Source organism: Micromesistius poutassou (assembly GCF_964030765.1).
Source record: "Micromesistius poutassou genome assembly, chromosome: 6".
In the NCBI taxonomy this organism is placed as follows: Eukaryota; Metazoa; Chordata; class Actinopteri; order Gadiformes; family Gadidae; genus Micromesistius; species Micromesistius poutassou.
In genome coordinates this window covers 18499717-18525194 of record NC_140276.1, presented here as the reverse complement: position 1 = coordinate 18525194, position 25478 = coordinate 18499717, and the positions used below count along the sequence as shown (strand labels likewise).

At 43.0% G+C, this 25478-nt stretch overlaps 2 protein-coding genes across 3 annotated transcripts in view; one reads left to right on the top strand and one right to left on the bottom strand.

The window, feature by feature from the left end:
• Positions 1-3963, bottom strand: part of pcgf3 (polycomb group ring finger 3) — a 50799-nt gene extending 46836 nt beyond the window's left edge. The window contains exon 1 of the mRNA XM_084469969.1: positions 3839-3963. The gene's annotated coding sequence lies outside the window, so the exon portion shown is untranslated. The remainder of the gene's footprint in view (positions 1-3838) is intronic.
• On the top strand, positions 3498-20426 carry slc49a3 (solute carrier family 49 member 3). 2 transcript variants are annotated; one of them, XM_084469967.1, is made up of 11 exons: positions 3498-3607; positions 4799-4966; positions 11496-11654; positions 12107-12323; positions 12957-13033; positions 13349-13486; positions 14151-14267; positions 16209-16361; positions 16707-16864; positions 17928-18040; positions 18476-20426. In XM_084469967.1, exons 1-11 carry the CDS (start codon positions 3536-3538, stop codon positions 18706-18708), a joined length of 1605 nt encoding a protein of 534 aa, XP_084326093.1. In that variant the 5' UTR covers positions 3498-3535; the 3' UTR covers positions 18709-20426. The 2 variants fall into 2 exon arrangements, with proteins under 2 accessions (XP_084326093.1, XP_084326094.1); XM_084469968.1 differs by lacking the exon at positions 3498-3607 and having other exon boundaries at positions 4660-4966.
• The last annotated feature ends 5052 nt before the right edge of the window (positions 20427-25478 follow it).

The following is a 25478-nucleotide window of genomic DNA, read 5'->3' as shown; positions in this document are numbered from 1 at the left end:
TTACCATATTAAAGTTAAAGGCTGAATTGTAGTGTGTGTGCCGTGTGTTCAGGAGGCAGAAAATTGTAAACATCTTCCAAGTATTTGTATGAAAGAAATGATAGAATAGAATTGAATAGTCTCAGTTTCCACAATAGGGGCAGCGAAAAGAAATATAAAGTTTGAAGCTCATTTAAATGGATTTCCACTGCACCAAAAAAAAAAAAAAGGAGGGAAACGCTTGTCACAAACACATACACTACCAATTGGGCTTGCTGATTCTCTGCAGAATCACTCACTATCTTTCAATATTAATCTCCATTTAGTCAAAGTGGTTGGTTAACATTTTTGTAACAGCTATTTGTAACAGCTATTTGAAACACACTGGAAGAGAGAAACCTTGTTATTATTTCCCTGGTGGCATTCATTGGATTTCTTGAATGAAGTTAAATCAAGCTAACTGTGGCATAAAACCATTCCGTCCATGATATGAAGTTATCAGGTTTGTGAAGTGAAAAACACTAACAAAAAAAAAAGACAGATGAAGGGGGAAAATAAGTTGTTTCTTTCGCATCATTAACCACAGTTCCACTCCTTTATTGAACAACCAGTAGTCAGCACGTATACATGGAGAGTCATAATCGGGTAACTAAACGAATAAGACCTCAACAGGACACTTTTATCCGATCTACTTCGCACAAAAATCGGCACATGAACGGAAGAGCTAAATCAGATAAGAACACCTATAAGTCATTCATAGTAGGGCTGGGCGATATGGCTGAAATCTATCACCATATAAGTGTTTCATATCGGTCGATATCGATAATTATTGATAAATAAAAAAATTTAAAGGACCAGGAGAAAAATATAAACGTAAACTGTTTTATTTTAAACTTAACCTTCCCCTGATTGTAGGCAGACAGGGAAAAGGGTAAACTCAAATAAATATAAACATAAGTCTGAATGAAAATGAACATCACAATGAAAACTTAACAATTATCAATTATAAAGTGCTCAAAAACATGTGCTACAAAAAAGTGTTCTAAAAACATTTGCAGTGTTAAATGTAAACATAAGAGATGAGATCATGAGATCACTATTGCATTACTTGGTAGGTGGATTAAAGCTTATCTTCAACCTGGAGTCCCTAGAACATGGAACATATGGATGTCATTGTTGTTGGGACATGGAAATATGTCCAGTACTGTCATGAACCATCATCCATGTTGTAAAGATCGCTAGTTAGCATGTTCGCTAACTAGCGATTAGCGCCTATTAGCGATTTTGTTGTTATGCTTGCTATCCATGTTATAACGAAAATGCCTACATTAAACAGAATAATGATAATGCCATCAAAGGGGGAAATGGGACATGGAGATATGTCCAGTACTGTCATGAACCAATGCTGGCCGCGGCGCCTGAGATCTGAGAAGAACTATCTTCATATATATTATTTACAATTTCCTCACTCGTTGCGGTACTCATCTTTCGTTTCTCACATCGCGCTGTTTCTGTTATGAAACACACGCGAGACGAGATGGCGCAGCCAGACTTGATACTGTTACATGATTGGCCATTGGCGTGTCACTCCATACGTTGCTCTCCACAGGTATCAGAGGACACGTGCCTTTGTTCATGCAACCAACCTTGCTTCGCAACCTCTGGTTCAAAGCGGAGCTAGACTCTTTGCTTTTTTTTAAATTATCGAAACCTTCTATTGTTCCGACCTCTTGGTCATATGCGGACGAACTGAGCCAACGGAGCAGTGGGAGGAGTCCAGCCAGAGGAGCTGGCTCTGCCGGCAGAGCAGTCCGCATACGGACCGAGAGGTCGGTACAATGGAGCGTCAGAGAAATTACTCGGACCCGGAGTGAACTGACAGCTGTCTACTGAAAACATCTTTCTCGAATGACGTTTGAGTTTGTTGTTGCTGGTTAGTGGTGGCTTGTTCACGAACGAATCAGTTCGAACGAACGACTCTTTAAAACGAACGAACCGACCTGATTCGCCGCTCTCATTCGTCGTTGTTTGTCTCGTTCATTCTCGGAGACTCGACTCCCAGCTCCACCCACTAGACTCGCAAGCTGACTTGCGAGTCGCCGTTCGTTCACTGACTGTGTTTAGCGGTGAAGACTCGAGGACTGAGAAGTCACGAGAGTCAGCCGGGCAACAACATCCCGATTCCGAACATGATGCACTCCTCAGCTAAAAGGAACTCAGTTAATGTTGTGTTGATTGATGACCGTTTGCACCATTGCACGATTCGTTTGAGAATGAGAACGAGGGAGGAGCTAAGTCTGACCGACTCGGTATTCGCAAACGTGCAATCGCGATTCTTTCGAACGAGAACGAGGGAGGAGCCAAGTCTGACCGACTCAGTGACTGAGAATCATGATTTACCGTTACCAGAAATGTGAACGAACGAACAAACGACTCTTCTTGGCGAACTGACCGACGCAAACTGATTCATTCTAACAAATTATGAAATCCACCACTATTGCTGGTGACATAAAGAGGTCAGCCAGGTCAGTCTACTACCACTAGTTGAAATGGGTACAGCGCCACCCATCATACCGGGCAGACATGCTTCGGCCAATGAATCGATTTTCTCACCGCCATGTATACTTGGACAATTGCAGTTGTCCAATTGAGGAGCATAGTGTAACTATGGCTTTAATCGGATGAAGCATGTAAACGTACTGAGTGCCTCATGTGGACATAGCCTTTACACCTCATAACACAGATGATGAGACCAACTTAGGAGTTTTTTTGTACACTTCATTTAAAACAGTACAGGAAACTCTGCTTGGCGGACTGTAGTTAGAAAGCCATGCGAGACAAATTAATATATTCGGAGGAGGACTTATACAGACTAGTAGACATTGCATACGTTTATTCACAGACGTTGTTGTTGACGATTTTAGGTTCACCTGGGTACTGTCCGTGTATGCCACATGAGTCAAAATGTTGGTGATCTGAAATCAATTTGGTTTATGAGAACACGAATACAAAGTATCCGCGTTGCCATCAAGTGCTCTTAAGTCTGCAGACGGGAGCCAGGTGCTTACAAAGAAAAGTTGCATGCATCTTGAGAAGCGTGCAGGCAGACTGCAGACATGGAAGTGGATGTTTCGCTCTCTTGTTCAACAGTCGTGCCACATTTGACTGCCCATCCTTTAAAATACAGTTGAAATGTTGTCCTTCACCTCGCTCATAATTACGTCTCCCAACGCAAAGACATTTATCAAAGAGGAACATACTTCATGGGTCTGTAGCCTACATTCTCCTTGCTTACTGGGTCACGGCTTGCTGCAGTCTGCCGAAGGGCGACATCCACCCTACAATATGCACCAACTTTGTGTTCCCCCTCCCGATTTGAGCAGACCAAAGACCCCCTCTTGGCAGTAAGCAAGCCCCTGAACTTTGCACCCCAGAAGAATGGGGTTATGCTAATGGTGGACCGTGTTTTTTCTCTCCCCCCCCCCCCCCCCCAAGAACCTTCCAGACGACTGGAAAAAGCTGCTGTGTCGCCCCCAGAAGAACAGAAGCATTATTTATGACAGGCAGGCGGCGAGACGACCACGGGAGCCGTTTCTCCGGTACCGTGGAGCCTCGTGGATCACGACCAGTAACAAAGCCGCTTATAATGCACTTTTTTTCAGAAAAGAATCCCGGTGTACGACTGAAGGGCCCGGCGCCGCCACTCTGGCACATAACCTAGCACGTATATCATGCTCCTACCAGCCAGCGGAAAACACACGCAAAATGAAGAGGAACAATGCCTAACACGGCCGTAAATCACCAATAGAGGAAATATAGCAGGCACGTACAAATACCGTGGTAAGTTAAAGCAACTAACCTGTTTGGGTACAGTACAGTCCACTGGATATTGGGTCGAATCCGAGTTAAATCCACTATCAGTAAAACAAAGAGGCGAAAATGTACGGCCAGTCCCGAAAGAGGCCGAAACAGCACTCATGGAGCGGTACGGAGCATGCGCGGTGGAGGTGGAGGGGGAGGTGTGTGAATGAGTGCATCAACTCAACATGACTGTGTTTATGGACTCTCATTCATTCATTCATCTGAGAGACTGTTCACACTGCGAGATAAAAAGGTGTTTGATGGATATATTGTTTCTAAAACAAAGATTCAACCAAACAGCCACAAATGTTCTATGACCAGAATGTGGCATATCACAGTGTCTTTGATATGATTAGGCCAAGGCAATACAGTTTATACAGACGAGCTATATTATTGAAAATAATATCGAAAAATAAAGTATCGATTAGCTTGAAACGCACTAGTCCTTTTTTTTCGAGCTACAGTTGTTAAGGACTAAAATCATCAACAGTTGAAAAAAACTTAAAGGCGAAGGGGTCAATATTACTTGACAGACTTATGCCACTCCCATCTGGGAAGCCGTCCTACCGGCTTCATAGCTTCACATACCGTCCAAGAGTCCGAATGTACAGGCTACGTCTTAGTGATACCGCCGACTGTACTATTCGGGTTACGGATTGGTTAGTAATTGAGAGAGATAACGCCCACTGTAATGTTTGGATCCCTGATTTGTTAGCAGCGGATAGAAGGACCTCCCACTGTACGTTCGGACCCTTGGATGGGAAAATGACCCTAATCGAACGAGTTCTTCCATACCCACATGACGAGTTGTCCTGAAGGCGGACCAAAACAAACACCAACAGTGCTGTGAAAAAGAAAAAACATTTGCAATGATCGCTTTCAAGTGTCCATTGTCCTACGGTCTGTCTTTATCGACCTGAAGATCGACTGCTTCACTATTGTTTTTTCCTCTGTAAAGTGCGGAATCATGGACTATGAAGGAGATGTTTTGAACGACCCAAACGACAATGTATCTGGTTGCATTAAGCCTACAAGAGAGCTGACAACACGGTCCATATTCAAAGTATACAAGAGACGATGGTTCGTTCTGTTGGTGTTGTGTCTTCTGAACAGTTCCAACGCTGCAGTAAGTAAGCATTTCACAAATATGGCAATAAATCTGAATAAGGAAGGATCTGCCAAGCTTGACAACAACTTGGACAAATCGAGTACACACTAACATAGGCAACGTTAGCATATTTTTCGTATGTAGGCCTATATTATATTATACAAAAGATGATAATTCTTTATTTATCCACGACTTGAAATCCGGGAATATAAACCTACTTGTATAAAGTCGGCCTACGCTGCTTCAACTCAATACAATACAATATCATGTAATAGCCTACTATTCTACACGATACAATACAAGAGACCTACAATTGACGATAAACTTGCATATAGCCTACTGTACTAGACTGCCATAAAGAAACGAGATGTCAGTAATTGGTTTGCAGTCAGTTTAGACATGCTTTTATGTTAACTACAAAGTGCAGGTATAGTCAGGGCCGGCGCTAGCCATTTGGGTGCCCTAAGCACAAATGCATTGTGGTGCCCCCCTGAAAATCTACAATCAAACATCAATTCAGTAATTGTCAGTACGTTTCTCTTTATTTCCAAAATAACTTCTCAACATTAATGTTTTGCAAAATGTAATGTGCAAATAAAGAGAAATTAAAATCTTGATAAAAGACTACACCAATTTTGCATTAACAATAGCACCAAACATTAACATAAGTCCTGAACTAGTAGTTGATGGTTGTTGGTCAGGGCTGGGTGCTGTTGCAGAGTCTGCAGAGATTGGTGGTTGATGATGTGTGCTTGAACTGCTGGTGGATGGTTGATCATCTAAATCTTCCTCCTGGTCTTGAGGAACTCCTTGCACATATCTAAGCATTGACCCTGCATTCAGAAATACAAGAAAAAATACTCAGGGATTGTACACTGAAATACAGTTTTGCACCTTGATTCAAAAACAATGTTACATATTAATTACAGGTTTATGTAAGCCAATGTGTAAATCACTGATGCATGACAACATTTAAAACTATTTTACCTTTAAGACAATAGTCGATGGCTCACAATATAAAAAAAAATCGACATAATTTGAAAACTATGAATATGAATGGAGGGGGATCTACATAACTAAGATTTCTTTATTTTCTTTTAAATTGTAGTTTCACCTGCAGATGTCGCCCTGCAGATGCAAGGTTTCTCAGAATTCATGTTACCAGGAGCCATTCTCCATTCATCAACTCATTACTTTAAAGTATCATCTGTAGCATTACTTTTTCCACTACAGTACACAATTGCATACTCGTTGGTTCACAGTACACATGCATAACGTCATAACGTAGGCTACATAACAAACGCCAAATAAACGTCCTGAAATGCAGTAGACCTAGGCCTATATAAGTAAACTTGTCTAATACTTGGCTGACGACTTCTGATGGCTAAAAGAATATAGGAGCTAACGTTAGTTTGTTGACGTTAACGGTAGCTACATAACAAACGCCAAATAAACGTCCTGAAATGCAGTAGGCCTATATAAGTAAACTTGGCTAATACTTGGCTGACGACTTGTGATGGCTAAAATAATATAGGAGCTAACGTTAGTTTGTTGACATTAACGGTAACGTTAACATTACCTGGCATGAGCATAGACATTCATACAAGGACTAAATTACAGAATTAGCCATTTTTATTTAAAACATTGTCTTACCTGCCATCGACGTGCATGCATCATCTCGCTGTCTCTTCTTTTTTCTATTATCCGCCCCCGACTCTTGATGCCTTTTCGAGGCCATGTCCAAACACAGGTGTCTGCCAAACTTGAGAATGATCTAATCAAACATACCACTGGGATGTGGGGGAGGGGGGCACCAAGGGGAGAGAGAGAGGGCCGCACAGGAGACGCATCTTTTTCTCGAGCAAATGTTACTTTTGTATTGCTATTAACACGTTTTACACATGTTAATTTTAAATATATCGTGTTATTATGATTATTATTATGATGATGATTTTTTACGAGACAGATTTTTGTGGGGCCCCCCCAGACACTTGGTGCCCTACGCGCAGTGCGTGTTCTGCGTGTGCGGAGCGCCGGTACTGGGTATAGTAGGCTACATGGTATCGAAGCTTGCAGAATCCTTGAGGACAGGTTTCTGCTCTCTTGATCTGACAGGTAAACATTTTGTAGGGCTACGGCATGTTGGTTAACACTTTAGGTGTACTTAAAGGTGTAGTACTTATTTTGTAAATATTTTACCAGTTAAAGGACAATTCCGGTATTTTGAACATTGAGGCCCCTTTCTGGGTTGTCTAGGATGAAATAGAGTGGTTGACACTCGAAATTTTGACTATTGGTCCCAGGGGCGTAGGAATGAGTTTAACATTGGGGGGGGACACATATCGGAAACCTGAAAGGAAACCTGAAAAGGTAAAGGAAACACATTTTGAATGGCAGTAATGAACTGATAAATATCAAACCAATTCTTTAATTGCAGGCCTAATCATCCAGTTTTGTAGAATAATAAATAACGTGGGAAGAATATTGATCAAAATTTGAAAATTTTGATCACAAATTTTCTGAATAGGCCTACATTTTTAAAATTCTAAAAATGTATTCTAATCATTCAAAAAATGTGTTCAGATTTATAGCCTACATCCTGACAAGCAGAGCCCGGACAAGCTTACACTGCATGTACAGACCTACTTTATGGCTTTCCACCCACCATTGCTATTTGTCCTATGGGTGTTCTCAATATTCTAATATTGAGGCAAATCATGATCACTGTCCTATAGGACAACCGCTCACAACAAAGCTAATGGGGGAAAAAAATCATAAATATTTTTGGTAGGCCTATACATTTAAGAGAAAATATGAAAAGACATTGAATGAGTGTCGTGTGGGACTATCTATATTTTTATGAATTAGCCTGAAGCTTCAGAACATTTTGAACAAAGTGTGTGTGTGTGTGTGTGTGTGTGTGTGTGTGTGTGTGTGTGTGTGTGTGTGTGTGTGTGTGTGTGAGACGTCAACCTCATAGAGCACAGAGACAAACGCTCTTCAAAGCTGTCATCAAAATGAGCCCCTGTAACAAGCAACGCCTTTAAGGTGGGAACGGTCATGCGGCTCCTCTCGTCAGTCCAAGTATTGTTCATGATGGAAAGATCAGCTCAACGGGAGCATTAGTGCCTGGCAGACACACGGCAAACTGACAAATTAGACATGTATTTTTGTACGGAATCTCCCTGCTTCTGAAATGCACGGGGAAAAAAACAACGCTTGTCTGTTGGTTTTCCATCAGCATTCCACTGTGCGACCATCCCTGTTGCGTATGCCCTCACACATTGTTGAAATCATATGCTGGATGCTTTAATGTTTCTATATGTTTTTTAGTTAATGATCGGGCTATAATAAGACCACGTTGGCTATGTAATCGCGAACAAAAGGGGACATTTCATAGTGGTTGGAGTAAACTGGGACATTTTAGCATCCCGTCAGGCTTTTTTCGGGACTCTGGACACGCAAAAAATCAAAATCAAAATCGGGACTGTCCTGGTAAAACCGGGACGTCTGGTCACCCTCTTAACGGCTCTGACCTGTCGCCAGCTGTAGACTCCCGTTTCCCAAACAGTCTGAGCCGTCGAGGGGGCGGGAGCGGGCCGGTGGCTCGATGGTGTTATGTGCCCCCAAAGCAGCCTTCTAGGCAGCGCTGCATGGAATGCACTCCCTGCCTGAATGCCTAACCCCCAACCCTGCGCGCTGCCTTGAAGGCTCCGTTGGGGTCACAAAACAGCATTCAGGGGGCCGGTGACAAGACGCTGTGTTGCACTTTCAAAATAAAATAAAATAAAATATTTTTCTCCTCACGTTATAATTTTTGGGTGGGACAAATGGGTCTGTCTCCAATATTTGAGGGGACACGTCCCCTCCATCCCCCCCGTTTCTTGCATCTTATAACTTTTGTCATTATTAGATTGTTTATATTGTTAATATAAGTTGTGTGTGTGTTAGTGTTTCATATAGTGTATAGTGTTGTCGACATGGTACGTCCCTTGCTTATGGTCCTATCCATTTGTATGGTACGCCGGTACGTCCTTTTCGTAAGGTGTAAATCTCCCAGCTTTCTTGTGGCATTTCACGGAGGAACGCCCCCTTTTGGTCTCACCATTAGTTCTGAAAGTAGAGCGAGTTCAGTGAGGCTGACTGTATGACTCGACAACAAAAATGACTGCACCCTTAAAGAGATGGTTTTTTTTTTGTTCACGTCATTTTAATGTAGATTTTAAATGCTCTTACAGACATGATTACATTGCTACTTTATTCCGGTCACCAATTTATGCATTGTCTTGCTGTGCGTGCAGTAGGGATGTCACGAGAACCGATACTTTGGTACCAAGTCGATACCAAAATTCAAAAAAATGTGACGGTACTCGTTTTTCTTAGTACCGTAGGTACCGAGGATGCAATTCCTCCGGACGTCACGTGGGCAGCATATACACCTACACGGGAACATCGAAGACGGAAACTGCAGCTGCAGCGAGTGAGACGGCTCCGCCTCGACTCGTCGATAAAAAGAATAGCAAGAGTCGTGTCTGGAAGTACTTTGTGTTTGGAACGCTGCGCCGCGCGACTGTTTCAGACGGGACCCGTTTCAATGTTGTGCTTCTAAACACGCATGGTACAACTGCGTTCGGCATCACTTACTTGATGTTGTTTTGATTGAAGATCGGCAGGTTGTAGTGGGTGCGGAGGTGAATGTGTGCGTGCGCGTGTGTGTGTCTTGCGAGCGTATGCAATTTCAAAGTAACAAACCAGCTCAAAGCCGATGCATGCATCCAAAACTATTTGTTCAAAACCAAATAAACAAATCAAAAACAGCGTTGCTTATTTGCTTCAAATACTTTTTCTTTTCAAAACTTGGTAATTAATACGGCGCAGTACCGAGTGGTTGAAAACAATGTTGGCGTCTCCTGTGGCTGCCTTGCGCACCTGCGTTATAGGCCTATTACTTAATATTAGGTTGGAAGTTATGTTTTAAACCCCGCCATGCACGCAAGTGTAAACGCGAGCCGCATAGCTGCATGACTGCCTGCTTTCAGCGCATATTTAAAAAAAAAAAAAATTATTACTTGAACGCTACATACTACTGTTCTTTTTTTGTAATGTTAATAGTGGTTTATTTTTATTCATTACTTGAAGGCTACATACCAGTGCCACTGTTTTTTGTAATGTTTAAATGTTTTTAATAAATGAGTGTATGTTGAAGTACATGGACATTGACTGTGGTATCGAATTGGGTATCGAGAATCGTGGAATTTCACTGGTATTGGTATCGACTACTAAATTTCTGGTATCGTGACATCCCTAGTGTGCAGTACACAAGGTTGCCAAGCCAGTGTCAGAGTGTCACGCCAGATGCGTGAGAGTTGGCAACCCTGAATACAATGTCAAGTTGTGTTTGTTTTTCGAGCTGGTTAGCTAAAGAGGCTAATGTAATGAACAATAACAATCAGTCCGTTTAAATGCACAGCTTAATCCGATTAACGCCATAGTTCGAATATGCTCCGCAATTGGACAACTGCAATTGTCCGAGTATACATGGCAGTGAGTAAACTGATTCATTGGCCGAAGCATGTCATGCCCCGGTATGATAGGTGGCGCTGTAACCATTTCAACTAGTGGTAATAGAGCCACTGCCTGACCTCTTTACGTCACCAGCAACAACAAACTCAGGCAGCATTCACAAAAGATGTTTTCAGTAGACAGCTGTCAGTTCACTTCGGGTCCATATAATTTCTCCGACGCTCCATTGTTCCGACCTCTCGTCATATGCGGAGTCCAGCCGGAGGAGCTGGCTCTGCTGGCGGAGGAGTCAAGCATACGACTGAGAGGTCGGAACAATGGAGCGTCTGAGAAATTATATGGACCCGAAGACGTGCCTCTGTGAAATGCCGCAAGAAAGCTGGGAGATTTACACCTTACGACTCGTACGGGTTGGCGTACCATACAAATGGATAGCACCATAACGTTACTCGTTTTTAATATGTGTGAATAATGAATAATGTGAATGCAGATTCCAATTACGTATTCATTCAACATTATGTATCCATAGCTTTTAAATTACCAAAATGACTAAAAAGCACTGCTAGTGCTGTAACTTATAATTTTACTTTTATTTTTAATCATGTATTCTATATCGACATATTTTTCAACATGTAGAGCTCCTCTACAGCTCTTACAGCAACTCTCTAACTTTCCATTAATTTAAGGGAAATCATGGTTGGTGCGGTAAGTGATTGGGTTCAGTGACAGCAGTCATCCACGGCTTGACTTTTGCGGGTGCAGTAAACATTTCCTAGTAACAGCAAGCTCCACCAATCAGAGACGTTATGTCACACTTTAGGAGTTGTTGCCCCGTTTAACTTGTGGCTTCTACAGGAGCAAATACCATCGATTCACAATATAACGGCATGTGGTACATATCATTTGGACGGTTACGACATTATGGCTTTTAATCAAAATCTCTATGTTGAAAATAAATGGGATTTTTCGTAGAACATTAACCACTCGGTTTGACTCACTAAAACACTCCCCTCTGTTCTACAAGCTATGGCTGACCTTTGCCCCGGTTGCGGACCAGTCAGCCCAGTACCTGCATGCCACTCTGGACCAGATCAACTGGCTGTCCCTGGTCTATATGGTGGTGGCCATCCCCCTCAGCTTTGGGACCACCTGGATGATAGACAGCCTGGGCCTGCGCATCACGGTAAAACAAAGTGAATTTTAGATGCATGTGTTGCTGGACTGAGGCCACCTCGCCTCAACACCACAACATCTCATTAAAGAGCATGTAGTTGGGGCATCTTGCTCAAGGATGGGACATTGGGGATCTAACCCGGAACCCAGGTTTGGCTGGGAGTACACTGAACACTCTACCTGCTACACTTTTCCCCTTTGTCAACCTGTGGAGATAAACAACCTGTGGTGTGAGTCATATTAAATCAGTGGTGTAAGTCCTTACAAACCAGTTCTTGATCCACCGGAGGTGTGAGTTATTTTTAACCTGTTATTTTTAACCTAACCGGTGAGTCCTTACAAGCTAGTTGTGTAAGTCCTGACAAACCTATTGTGTTGGTCTTTATAAACCTGTGGTGTTGGTCTTTATGAACCCATTGTGTTGTGCTTATAACCCCTGTGATGTTTCTACTGTATATGCAGCTGATCCTTGGCTCATGGCTGAACATGCTGGGGGCGCTGTTGAGGTTATTCGGCACCTTTGAGAGCCTGGGTCTGAGTGACCCGTACCCCCTGGTGATGTCAGGACAGACGCTCTGCGCCGTGGCTCAGCCACTGGTCATCTTCGCACCCACCAAGATGGCCGCCCTTTGGTTTTCAGAGAACCAACGTGCCACTGCCAACATGATCGCCTCCATGTGTAAATGATTAAGTCTTTTATTCTTTCTTAAGAATGGTGTGAGTAATAATAAATGGACCGATACCACATTGCAGTATCGGCCAATAGCAAAAACAATTCCATCCCTTTTGGAGAACAGTATTTAGTGTACTAAATTGAAAGGGAATCTCAAGTGTACTATCTGGTTTGGCCTACCATGCCACTATATAACAGAATTAACTATGTGTTCACATGTATTTGATTATAGGAGTGATTATGGTTCCACGTCGACGCAATGCAAGGCCCACGCAAACGCTTGGCAGAGTTGTGAACCTGTTTTGGTTCTGCGTCAGGTTTTAGTTAGCGGACTAATCACAGCCCTTGCTGCTGCGTCGCCTAGATGCAAGGTTACAATTTTTGGGAGGTGCACGTCAGGCCCTTGCCTCAAGGAGTGTCCGCAAGGACGTAATGGGTCCGTAAACCCCCTTGCGTTGCGTCTCAAATGTCCATAAAAACGCCTTCTACTTCCTATCTGTTATCTGTCTAAAAATACTTAGATCTTGATTGTGGCACAAAAAAAAGGAAGTGAATTCTGACCGTGCAGCAGACTTGAGAGATATTTTGAGACACAGTCACCATTTCAGCCAATCTTGTGCCCCCTGGTTCCTTTTTCAGCCAATCCTGTCGGGCTGCTGTTTGCTAACATTCTATCACCGTTGATTGTCACTACGAACGACAGAATCCCTCTTCTGGTGAGTTCTGTACCAATACACTCGGTACCAATATGTTGTACACTCATGTACAAATTCTAGTGTATAAGAGCGTTGTGAGCAATACTTCTTCATGACAATAAAGTTGGAGACTTTTAACTAGTAAAACTACTATTTTTCAACTCTTACTTAAGTGCCAACAAACCCTAAAGCAATACACTCCTGATTGTCTTATGTTTAAGAATTTATTCTACCAAGGATTAAAACATTATTGGACATAGTAGCAATGAGTGATGGTTAACAATGAAACGATAGCCATCGTTCACCATTGTACATTCATTATTATTTCTCCACTAGATGCTGGTGTATGCTATCCCAGCATGCCTGGTCTGTTTCCTAGCAACGGTGGGTTTAAGGAGTAGTGGACCCCCGACACCGCCGTCTGCCAGTGCAGAGTCCTCCACCTCTGAGCCCTTCATCCAGGGCCTCAAACTGGTAAACACACATCAGAACCCTTCACCCAGAGCCCCAAACTGGTAAACACACATCAGAACCCTTCACCCAGAGCCTCAAACTGGTAAACACACATCAGAACTCTTCACCCAGAGCCCCAAACTGGTAAACACACATCAGAACCCTTCACCCAGAGCCTCAAACTGGTAAACACACATCAGAACCCTTCAGACAGGACCTCCAACTGGTAAACACACCTCAGAACCCTTCAGACAGGACCTCCAACTGGTAAAAAAAACTCAGAACCCTTCATACAGAACCTCAAAATAGACGGATAGAGAGACAGACTTGTATGGAGAGGGATGGATAGAGAGAGGTATAGAGACGGACAGGGCCTCAACCTTGTAAAGAGAGAGACACAGAGAGGTACAGCAAAAGAGAAATGGAGGGACAAATTAAATATAAAGACCTAAACAGAGGCAGGCAGACAGGCAAGCAATTATAGGTTATATACAACCTATGAACAGACAACAGACAAATAGATTGACAGGCAAGCAGAAAGAAGGTAGACAGAGGAATATTGCATTAAGTCTACTTAAAGTCTTTATTGTAGCTCTTTAACGGACCCTACAACCAGGGAACTGACCCTACCTGTCCTTGAAGTTGCTGTGGTTCTCTGATCTCTGTCTGCTCTGTTGTCTTCCAGCTGCTGAGAAACAGGCCCTACCTAGTACTGCTGGTGTGCTTCGGCTGTGGTATAGCCGTCTTCACCTGCTTCTCCTCCCTGCTGGAGCAGATCCTGTGCGTGCGTGGCTACAGCAACGTAAGAACGCTTCAATTCCCATTATGATGTGTCAACAGAAATATGTAAAAGACCTTTTAAAAGGCGAGAACGAAATACGATTTCTTTATTATTATTATTATAAGGGGTCCTACGAAAAACGTAGGAACCCTATTGTATTCGTTAGTATTATTAGGGGCCCTACGAAAAACGTAGGATCCCTATTGTATTTGTTAGTATTATTATTATTTTTAACCTGACTTTGGATCCAAAAGTTGGCAGGCTTGTAGAACTCGTAAAGTTAGCAGAGTGGTGAAGGGGGACTGAGATAAGAGCCAACCAATCGTATGCCATTGTCTGTTGAGTCTAGGACGCTCTCGTCAAATTTTAGGCAATGAGAGACAGGAATGCATAGCAAGTTGTAAGGGTCGCAGCTGACTTCTCGTCAGTCACTCGTTCTTGGCTTGTAGGCTGTAGCCCAGAGTAATTATGGCTCTGCTCAAGGAGAATATACACATAGCCAATGTTGTGTTGTCTAAAAGTACACATAATCATGAAGTTGCAGCTATTTTTTTGCCTTGAACTACTGTGTTGTGTTTACCGTCTGCATGATCATTTGAGTACAAGGATCTGAGAACCATGCATTCCATGATTCACAGCTAAAGACATTGTACCGGAAACGCGACTTAACGATTCTGAACGATTCTTTTTGGCGAACTGGATCAAGGAAAATAACCATGAAATCCATCACTAATTTCCACTAGGAAGGTTCCATATGCATGAAACTTGTACATGCACCATTTGTCATGATGAACAACTTTCAAATTGCAACCCATACGGTCAGACCATTTGGACAATGTCAACTTGTCATAGCAAAATGACAAATGACACTTAATTGTATGTACCACCAATGCTTGGACAGCTTTGACTATGAGTCATACGTGACCGAGAACATTCACTTTTTTACTGACTGTGTTGTGCGCACTGCGGAAAACGTGAATTTTCGTTTCCAAATATTTATTTAAAAATGATAACTGTTTTAGTGTGTATGTTAAATTAAATGGTTTTATATCTGAAACAAATTCTGTTGCAAAGAGGAGGCACACAGCATCAACATCCTTTATTAAAAAAAGTTAGTCGGCCAACGCCGACACATTTTGCCTATTGTAAATTGACATGAGACATTGTAAACGTTCATAATCCTGCTCTATGTGCTGTGATATTTTGTTTACCATCATTTCTATTAACTTCTGCGTGGCACACATGCAAGTGGTCATGTAGATTGGTCGTCTGCCCGACTTTTGGGCGGATCACATATGAGCAGATCTTGCACACAACTTCAAACGTGTCCCTTGGCTGTCCACTCTCATCAGGTCTAAATCCAAAAAATTGCCATATATAGGCAAAGTAGTACCCTTTTTAGCAACCAACGCCATTGGAAAAAAAAGAAGAAAAAAACACTTTTTTTTCGGTACGTACCGAAATGAAACGTGCATTGAACTGTTAGACCCATACCAAAAAATTTCAGTAAGAATACACGTATCGCTACACCCCTAGTGCTAGCTAGCTGACTTTGTTTTCCTTCCAAACTGCAATACTTGCCCAGAGATCTAAATATATCGTAGGCTAGATTTCCTTTTTATCTGCCAGTTTGGATATCAGTATTCATTATTCCAAAGCCCTGCAGCAATCCAGCCAATCCCCAACGTGAAAATGTTGTGTCACAAAGAGGCTAACTTATTTCAAAGCCTGAACTATAAAAACAGTGTGTGAGGCATAAATGGAAATGTTTTTGTTTTAGTGAGGCACCCTAATATCCTGTTTTACTTGGAAATAGATCACATTAGTAATGCCTTAGCGCAGTTCCTCATTGTATGAGTGAACAGGCAATAGTGAGTCAAGTGAGTCCACTGTCGTTGAATGCGTGTGCTGTGAACGTGTCTCTCTCTGCTGCTCACTAAATGTGCTCTCTTTGTGTGGCAGTACTTCGCAGGGCTGTGTGGTTCTCTCTTCATTGTGTTCGGTGTGATCGGGGCAGGGCTCCTGGGCCTCTTCGTGGACAAGACCAAGATGTTCACGGAGGTCACCAAGGTCAATATGGCCCTCAGCGCACTGGCCTGCATCGCCTTCGCTGTTGTGAGTCAATGTCTGTTTTCACTGTGTATTAACTGCTGTGCATGAATGGCTGTTTGAATGGATACAAACAGCACTTTGTGAAGTATTCCAGTGGTCAGTGGATGGTTTAGAAAGGGTTTAGGTAGTAGATTAGAGGTGGTTAGGTTGAAGTTTATTAGATTGGAGATGATTAAGCTTAGGTACCAAAGATAATTACATTTAGGTATATTAAGTTAGTAGTGGTTAATCTCAGGTCATTAGAGAGAGCATAGCACTTTAAGTCTGTCTTTGTCTCTCCCTGACTCTGTCTCTCTCTCCCTGTCTGTCTCTTTCCTACCTGTCTTTCTCTACCTTTCTGTCTCCCAGGTCTCTCAGATGCGTCAGCAGGAAGTGGCAGTGGCGGCTGCATGCTCCCTCTTCGGTCTGTTTGGTTTCGCGATCTACCCCGTTGCCATGGAGCTGTGTGTGGAGTGCACCTATCCAGTGGGGGAGGCCACATCCACGGGCCTCATCTTCATATCAGGGTACCATGCTTCCTCTAGTACTCAACTCAACTCAACTCAACTCAACTTTATTTATAGAGCCCTTTAAAACAACCACAGCTGAAACAAAGTGCTGTACATAATGCAACAGAAGAATAAATATAACATAATAATTGTTTATTGCTTTCAAAACAGTTCAAAAGCAATAAAACAATTTAGAATTTAAATAAAACAATTAAAATAAAAAACATTAAAAACAATGAACAGAACAAACCATACAACACTAAAACAGAGGTAGAGTCTCATGCTGAGTTGAACGCCAAGGAATAAAAGTGGGTTTTAAGACTAGTTTTAAAAATGGACAGTGAGGAGGCCTGTCTAATGTGGAGGGGAAGCTCGTTCCACAATTTTGGAGCGGCAACTGAAAAGGCTCTGTCCCCTCTGAGCTTCCGTTTGGACCTCGGTACCTCCAGGAGCAGCAGATCAGCTGACCGGAGGCACCGAGCAGGGGCGTAGGGATGAAGAAGCTCAGAGAGGTAAGATGGGGCCAGTCCATTTAAAGATTTAAAAACAAATAAAAGAGTCTTAAAATGAACTCTAAAATGCACAGGCAGCCAGTGGAGGGAGGCCAGGATGGGGGTGATGTGCTCCCTCCTTACGTACTCCAGTTAGCAGGCGTGCGGCCGCATTTTGCACCAACTGGAGACGTGCAAGGGAGGACTGGCTAACTCCAAAATAAAGTGCATTACAGTAATCCAGCCGAGATGTGATGAAGGCATGGATTACTGTTTCAAAGTGCTGATGTGCAAGAAGTGGTTTGACCTTTGCCAGCTGTCTAATTTGGAAAAAGCTGGACTTTACCACAGAGCTAATTTGTCGATCCAGTTTAAAATCACTGTCCATCTTAAAACCCAAGTTTAAAACTGTTGGCTTTGTAAACTCTCCCAAAGGGCCCAAGTCAACACTTCCTCTAGTAGCACTGTGCTTACACTACTGTGTATAAACGGCCACTAACTCTCAGCTTACTCCACTGTTTATCAACTCTAGTAGCGCTCGGCTAACTCTACTGTGTATATAAAGCAGCTAAAGCTAATTCTCTTTGCAGACAGGTGCAGTCAGTCGCCCTGATGGTGGCACTGCAGGCATTGACCAGACCTCTGGCTGACTCCCCCTTCTCCACCTGCTCTGTTGGGGGGGATGCCGCACTCAGCTGGAGGGGTACGTCTTATTCACTAGTTTACAGTCATATTTCGCAGGACCTTTTATCCAAGCCACTTGCATCGAAGGGGATAAGGATGCTGTCTACTAGTCCAGCCAAAATATTCTGGGGGTTTTAACCCAGAAACTCTTTCTGGGTTCTTTACTTCCATACACACACACACGCACGCACGCACGCACGCACACACACACACACACACACACACACACACACACACACACACACACACACACAAATGTATTCAAACTTTATCACTAACTCTTCACTTTATGTGTCTTAAACTATGTGGCTTTACTAAAACATATTTTCAACCTCAATTTGCACTACAGCACTGACCACATTTTCTGCAGGAAACGCATTTTCTAGTTGCAGTTTGCAATTCGTCTGGCAATGCCAGGCTATGACAACACCACAATGTCTTTCTCTCTTGGCAGTGTCTGTTCTGGTGATGGCAGGTGTGTTTGCAGCGCTGAGCTGCCTCTTCATCCTCATCTTCAACTCCCCGTACCGCAGGATCCTGGCTGAGGCCAAGGCAGCCAGGAGTAGCAGGCCCAGCTTCAGGGCCGACTGCATAGACACCGTGAGCCAGGCCGTCTGCCAGGGAACACTAGAACCAAGTATTGGGGCCAAAGAACATGAAGAACTAGATCCAGGGAAAGACTGCTAGAACCAGACAACATTGTGACCAAGAGCCATGGTCAGAGAAGAATCAGAGAACTATGACCATGGACTGCCATAGTTAACACAGGGACAAAGGTTCTAGGACCGGAGAAAATAGACGGAACAAAGACCTAGAACATGGACCAAGAATGTTTATTTCTTCATGCCACTATGAAACGCCATATGAAACGCCGAATTAATGCACAGTATATGATATTACTTGAAGTTGTTTAACTGATAGCACACTCTTCTTTTAAATTGGCCTTCAGGGACTGACTTCCTGCAAAGTGTATTTGTTTAAATCTTTGCTCCACCCACTTCACTTTCACTTTTAGGGTTCCGAACCAACCAAATTGCATCAAGGAGGATAATTGAGGTCATGTGGCCAGAAGCTTGTGTTTATCATTCAGATGCATTTCCTGTGGTGTGTTGTCTCGACTTTTTAATGCTCTTTCTTCACCTGAGGCCCATTTTGCACAATTCATCTTTACATCGGGTATGTCTTCATCCCTGCACCCGTCTCTCGTTTTGGGCAAGGGGTTGACAGAGGATTTTAGAAATGACTGTCAGAACATGAGATGATGTACAACAGAAATCCAAGAAGTCTTAAATGGTACATAATCTGAACTGTCCTTGAAAACTGAAAGTATAGTGAAAGAAAATGTAACTGTTTTCCCATGTACAATCAGACAACAACAGTTTGGTACATCTAGGATGAGGGCAATGTTACATGAAGGTCAATGGCAGAGGTAGTACCTCTACTGTTATGTTGTATAGGTCTGCTGTTAATAACTAATACACTTCTCATTGCTTCTGACTGTATGCACAACTACTGTATGATCAAGTGTTCTGTTCTTCATTCCTATGAACAGGTTATTTCAAGTGTTTTTCTTATTTTCTATTTTTTTTATGCTAATGGCAGGATTCACACATCCCCAACCACTTAATATTAAAGATTGGATGGTGAAATCTGTTTACAATACAGGAAGGCCTTTGTTTTTTATCATATATCATTTCTCTGATGCCTGTCTCATCTTAACGGTGGGCTTACTCCACCCACCCACTATGCCAGTTCATAAAATAGAAAGATAAGGGCAATAGAGTAACCAGAGCAACTACCAGAGGGGACTGCATAGTACAGTACAGACGAAGCCAGATTCGATATACAGCCTTCTCATCAGAGCCACCAATAATAAGTCAGCCCAATGAAATAAGGGAATGTAACGGCCTTACAACTTTTTTTACAAACAAACTAAAAATTTGGATTAGGTAAAATCACATTTATAACATATACCAAATACTTAAATCCATGAACATAATTTTATTTAATTTTTTCTTTCTATCGGTAGTCCTACTGTATCCTTACTGTGTGTTGCAATTAATATGTGGGGAGTGTGGTGTTTGGCGTGCAATGTCTGTCTGTTTGAGGGGTTGTTTATATATTTTATTTTAATTACAATTTTATCTTTGATCAGTTTCTTCAACCCCACATTGAAAGTTGTTTAATGTGGCCTTGTATTACCACTCTGTAAATTGATAAATCAAGACTTTCTAATTTCTCTTTACTCCTATGATGGCTGTAGTAAGACAAAATAATACTTGAATACCTTTGTACTCTAAGGTTGATTGAGAGTCATGCCCTTATATGGAATCAAATAATAGTATGATACAATTAACTTTTAAATGTTATACTACGTTATTTGTATTACCTTAATGAATAAAGAAATCAAGATTTTGTGAAAGAATATTACATGTCATCATTGCTACGGGGGGGGGGGGGGGGGGAGTTGGTTGCGTGCGGACAGGATTGTTGACGGTCTGTCAATCACGGAGCATGCCGTGATTGACAAACGGCCCACGAGAGGCCGCAGCCCTTCTGGCATCTGTCCAAATGCTAGACCGTCCCGTCTGGTCTAACGTCAGGAAAGAATATGGAGTATGGTTCCACGTTCACGCAATGCAATGACCACGCAGTCGCTTAGCCATAGTCGTGAACCTCGATGGTTCTGCGTCGGGTTTACGTGTCGCTATGCATGTCCGTGGTAAAGAGAGCGCGCACGAGGAGCATCGTTTAGCGCGCAAAAGGGCGATGGCTGTGCCTTTCCAGCACGGGGGGGACACTGCCGCATTGGCCTGAAAAAGTGTGCAGAATAATCATGGCTTGCTGTGTGCTTCACAACTTGGCCTTCAGAAATGGGGTCCCTCTGCAGGAACTCCCCAGACCAGACAGTCCTCTGCCTGACGCAGTGCCCCTACCACCTCCCAATTAGTGATGGCTAGTTCGCAACAAATCAGTTTGAACGAACGACTCTTTAACATGAACGAACCGACCTGATTCCCTGTTTCAGTTCGTCTCGTTCGTATCGTTTGTTCTCCGAGACTCGACTCCCAGCTCCACCCACTAGTCGCTGCTGTGTTTAGCGGTGAAGACTCGAGGACTGAGAAGTCACGAGAGCCAGCCGGGCAACAACATCCCGATTCCGAACATGAAGCGCTCCTCAGCTAAAATAAACTTAGTTAATGTTATGTTGATTGATGACCGTTTGCATCATTGCACGATCGTGATTCGTTTGAGATGAGAATGAGGGAGGAGCTGAGTCTGACCAACTCAGCTGAGAACTGTGCATTCGTGATTTGTTCGAATGAGAACGAGGGAGGAGCTTAGTCTGAACGACTCAGCTGAGAACCATGATTCACCGCTACCGGAAAAGCGACTGAATGAACGAACGATTCGAACGAATCTTCTTGGCGAACTGACCGACGCAAACTGATTCAAGCAAACAAATCATGAAATCCATCACTACTCCCAATGCAGCTGGCATTTAGACGAGACAGAGCAGTGGCGGTTCTACATTGAGTTACACCCCAGGCGAGACCTCCTCCGAGTGCCCCCCCCCTCCCCCCCCGAAATATATATATATATTTTTTCACAAACAGCCATGTTATATCATAACAATATGAGTGAAAGATAAACTCATATTTCTCAATTGCAAGAAATTTGAGGTGTGACTGGCTTTAGCCCACTAATTCCATTAGAGTATTGCTCTAAACCAGGCTTGTGCTGTCAATATGGGCAGGTGGGGCGGCGAACTACTTGCAAATGCATGCTCCCAAAACAAATGTTTGTAAATCATTGCTCCAAGTCTATTTTTAATAATATGATTGTCACATCAACTATCTATAGTTTCTGTAGGCTTTCCGACTATTTTTGGTCTGTTGACATCAAATTTTGGATGATGGTGGTGGGCGGCGATTCTAGCTGAGTTTAACCTCTCATGCAGGGTAGGGCAGCTCAGCGATCGCGTTCCTCCGTATGTTTATCACATAACCCTGCAGGCTTCAATAAGGATTTCAATCCACGCTAACAGTGGATCCCCCGTTCCCCCCCTTGTCCGTTCCATTTGGAAGACCCAGAGGTGAACTGTCCCCCGCGCCACCTTCCCCTTTCCCCTTCTCACACAGCTTCTGTAATGGCACCTTCTCAGCAAGCAGGGTCACCTGCAGCCGGAGGGGGCGCCAATATGCCAATTCCCCACACAGTGATATGATAGAATAGAAAACCATTTCGCAGCGCGGATGATTTTCGTTTGCTCATGTCGCCTCCATGTGTCATGAAATAATGCCCACTTCGCCTGTGCCTAAAACCGCCACTGAGACAGTGGCGGTCAGTGGCCACTGACTGACAGTGGCCCCCAACGGGGCCAACCCTAGGCCCTAGCCCCTCCAGTTCCCCAGTACCTTGAGGTACTGGGGACAAGGGAACAGGGGCAGAGGATTCAGCCACTGGAGGAGGGGAAGAAGAGGGGACGGGTAAATTAGTCACTGGCAGAGAGCTGTCACCACGGGGAACAGGGGAGAGAGCAGGGCGTGAGGAGGAAGGATGGGGAGGTGAATACGGCGTTACCGGTGCATGTGGAGAAGAGCCCCCTCTGTAAGGAGCTAGTCTGTCCCTATGTAGAGCCACTTTCTTTCCCTGGGGAGGCATCTGCACCCTGCAAACCACCTCCCCCAACCTCTCCAGGACTCTGCTGGGACCCACCCACTGACTGTCGAGCTTAGGGCACCGGCCCTTCTTCCGTTGGGGGTTGTAGACCCAGACTAGCTCTGCAGCCAGAAAGTGCCTTCCCTGGGTCCTCCAATCATACCGTAGTTCCTCTTTTGCCTCACACCGGCACTCTGCTGCTGCTCTCGGGCAAAAGCGTGGGCTGACTCGAGGCGGTCCTGAAGCCTCCTGGCGTATTCAGGACCCGGGGGAACAGCCGGGGAATCAGACGGCCAACCAAACGCCAACTCTGCTGGGGTGCGGAGCTCTCTCCCCAGCATGAGAAGGGCAGGTGTGCATGCTGTGGACTCCTGGACCGCAGAGCGACACGCCAGGAGCACCATGGGAAGATGGGTGTCCCAGTCTGGCTGGTTAGCAGGGTTGGGTAGCAGTGTGATTGTTGCTACTTCCAATGAATCTGGTAGTTTCTGTTTTTCTAGAGCTTCTTTAATCATATTTGTTAGGGGAGCCAATCATTTCTTGGAGAAAGCCTTATAATACTCAATTGGGAAACCGTCTAGCCCAGGAGCCTTATTATTTTGTAGAGAGTTAATAGCGAGGTGGACCTCCATCTGGGATATGTCAGCATCAAGTTTTTTTTAATCATAATTTTGTAATTTGTGAAGAGGTATCCCTTCCATATAATGTTTTGCTCCAATATTTTCATCATCCTGTTCAGTTCAATACCTAATATAAGTCTTCATAAAATATTTTGAATTATATAATTTGAATATTTTGAGTAACTATTGAGTGTATATATTTATAAGATTTCTCCTTCTTAATTTGCCAAGCTAATAATTTGCTTGTTTTGTTTGCAAATGTATAATAATGATACTTGGTCCTAGCCATAGCAGCTTCTGCTTTATGGGTGCACAGATATAATATCCTGTTTTAGTTTGAAATGTTCTTTAGTGGCAATGTGATCCTGTTCAATTTTTTAAATATCTGTTTCCAATTAAGCTAGTTTTTCTTTATTTTACTCTTACTTTATGGGCATTGTATGAAAGGATATGGCCTCTCATATAGGCCTTGAGAGCTTCCCAAATATTGGCGTGTGAGGAGGAATTTGAATTTGCATCTAAAAACATGTCTATATTTGTTATATGAGATAAATTCGGGATCTTTTAGCATGCCATTTTAAAATCTCCATCTATAGGGTGTTGAATGTTGCATATCAATTGTCCAGGTAAGTTTCAAGGGATTATGGTCTAAAAAGGTTGCAGCTAGGTAAGAGCAATCCCTAAGCAAGGGTTAGGGTTAGGGTGCAAAAACATGTAAATTCTAGAATGTGTTATGTACTCCTGAAAAAATAAGTAAAATATATAAAAGATTTAGGTATAACTGAAATATGGAGGAAAATTAGATTTGGTTTGGATAAATGTTCCTCCATATTTCAGTCATACCTAATTATTTTATGCCTTGAATCAAAACTGTAGCAGCTTTCCTTAGATTGGTTGATTTGGATGAAGAGTGATCCATTGTAGGGTTAAAAACCAGATAAAAATCTCCGCCCACAATACAGATCCTCAACCATAGCAAGTTTCATAATCAAGTTATTAAAGAATATGGGGTTGTCAAAGTTGGGCCCATATATATTTATCAGGGTCACCCTGTTCCTATTTAGTAGTCAGCCAACAATAATCTACCATCCCTATCTTTTTCAACTGAATTTAACTGAAAATTTCAATTTTTATAAGGATCCAGGATTCTTTATTATTGCTATTTCTTATTAAAGAAAACAGGACATAGGTGTATGTTGATTCATTGCTTATACGATACATTGACACTTTATAAAACGGGTGGCTTAAATCAAGCGATCTGATTGGTTCCCAACTGTTGTATATTGAGCGTATACACACAGCTATGGCACCCGTTCAGTTTACAGAGTTCAGTATCACTCCGCGCCTAACTCTAACTGTTGTTTATTTATATATAAAAGCGATAGCATAGTTCACTGAAGTCTAAAAACATGTTGATTGCTGGAGAGGGTGGACATGTTGTAAAGCAATAGGCACACGGTGGGCAATTTAGCCTACTATCGAGTTCGAGTGAACTCGATAATAGGCTAAATTGCCGGCGAACCAAGCTACCGTCTCTAGCCTTCTCTCTGAAGGACGCTACAGTGTGTTGCATAGCAACCGCCGTACACTTTGCAGGCAGCCAGGAGGGACTACTTTTTTGTATTCGTTAAAAAAAATGCTTTTCCGACTTTCTCGCTTTTTCAAAATTGAGGGCGTCTATGACTTTAATTTCGCCATACTTACGTAACCGTTTTATAAAAGCAATAGATCACTTCAGTCAGTGGTATACGGTCATTATACCACAGTGAAGGGGGTATATAATGAGCGTATACCACAGCCTGTCGTGATCTATTGCTTAACTAATGCTTTGCTTTTTGCTTGTAATATCGCGATCAGTAGATACTGTTTGTACACATGGCCAGAGGCAGAGCTGTGCTTATATTTACACACATTCCTAAGTACGTATAAGTACATTTTGGTGAATTCCATCTGTGTTTAAGTACGGTTGATAAATGAGGCAGAATAAAAATATGAATTCCGTTTGAACCTGTAGATATGTTATAATTAAGCAATAGATCACGACAGGCTGTGGTGTACGCTCATTATACCACAGTTAAGGGGCGTTGTCCGTCCCGACGCGCAGCGGAGGGGCGGCGACCCCCTACCACAGTGAAGGGGGTCGCCGCCCCTCCGCTGCGCGTCGGGACGGACAAC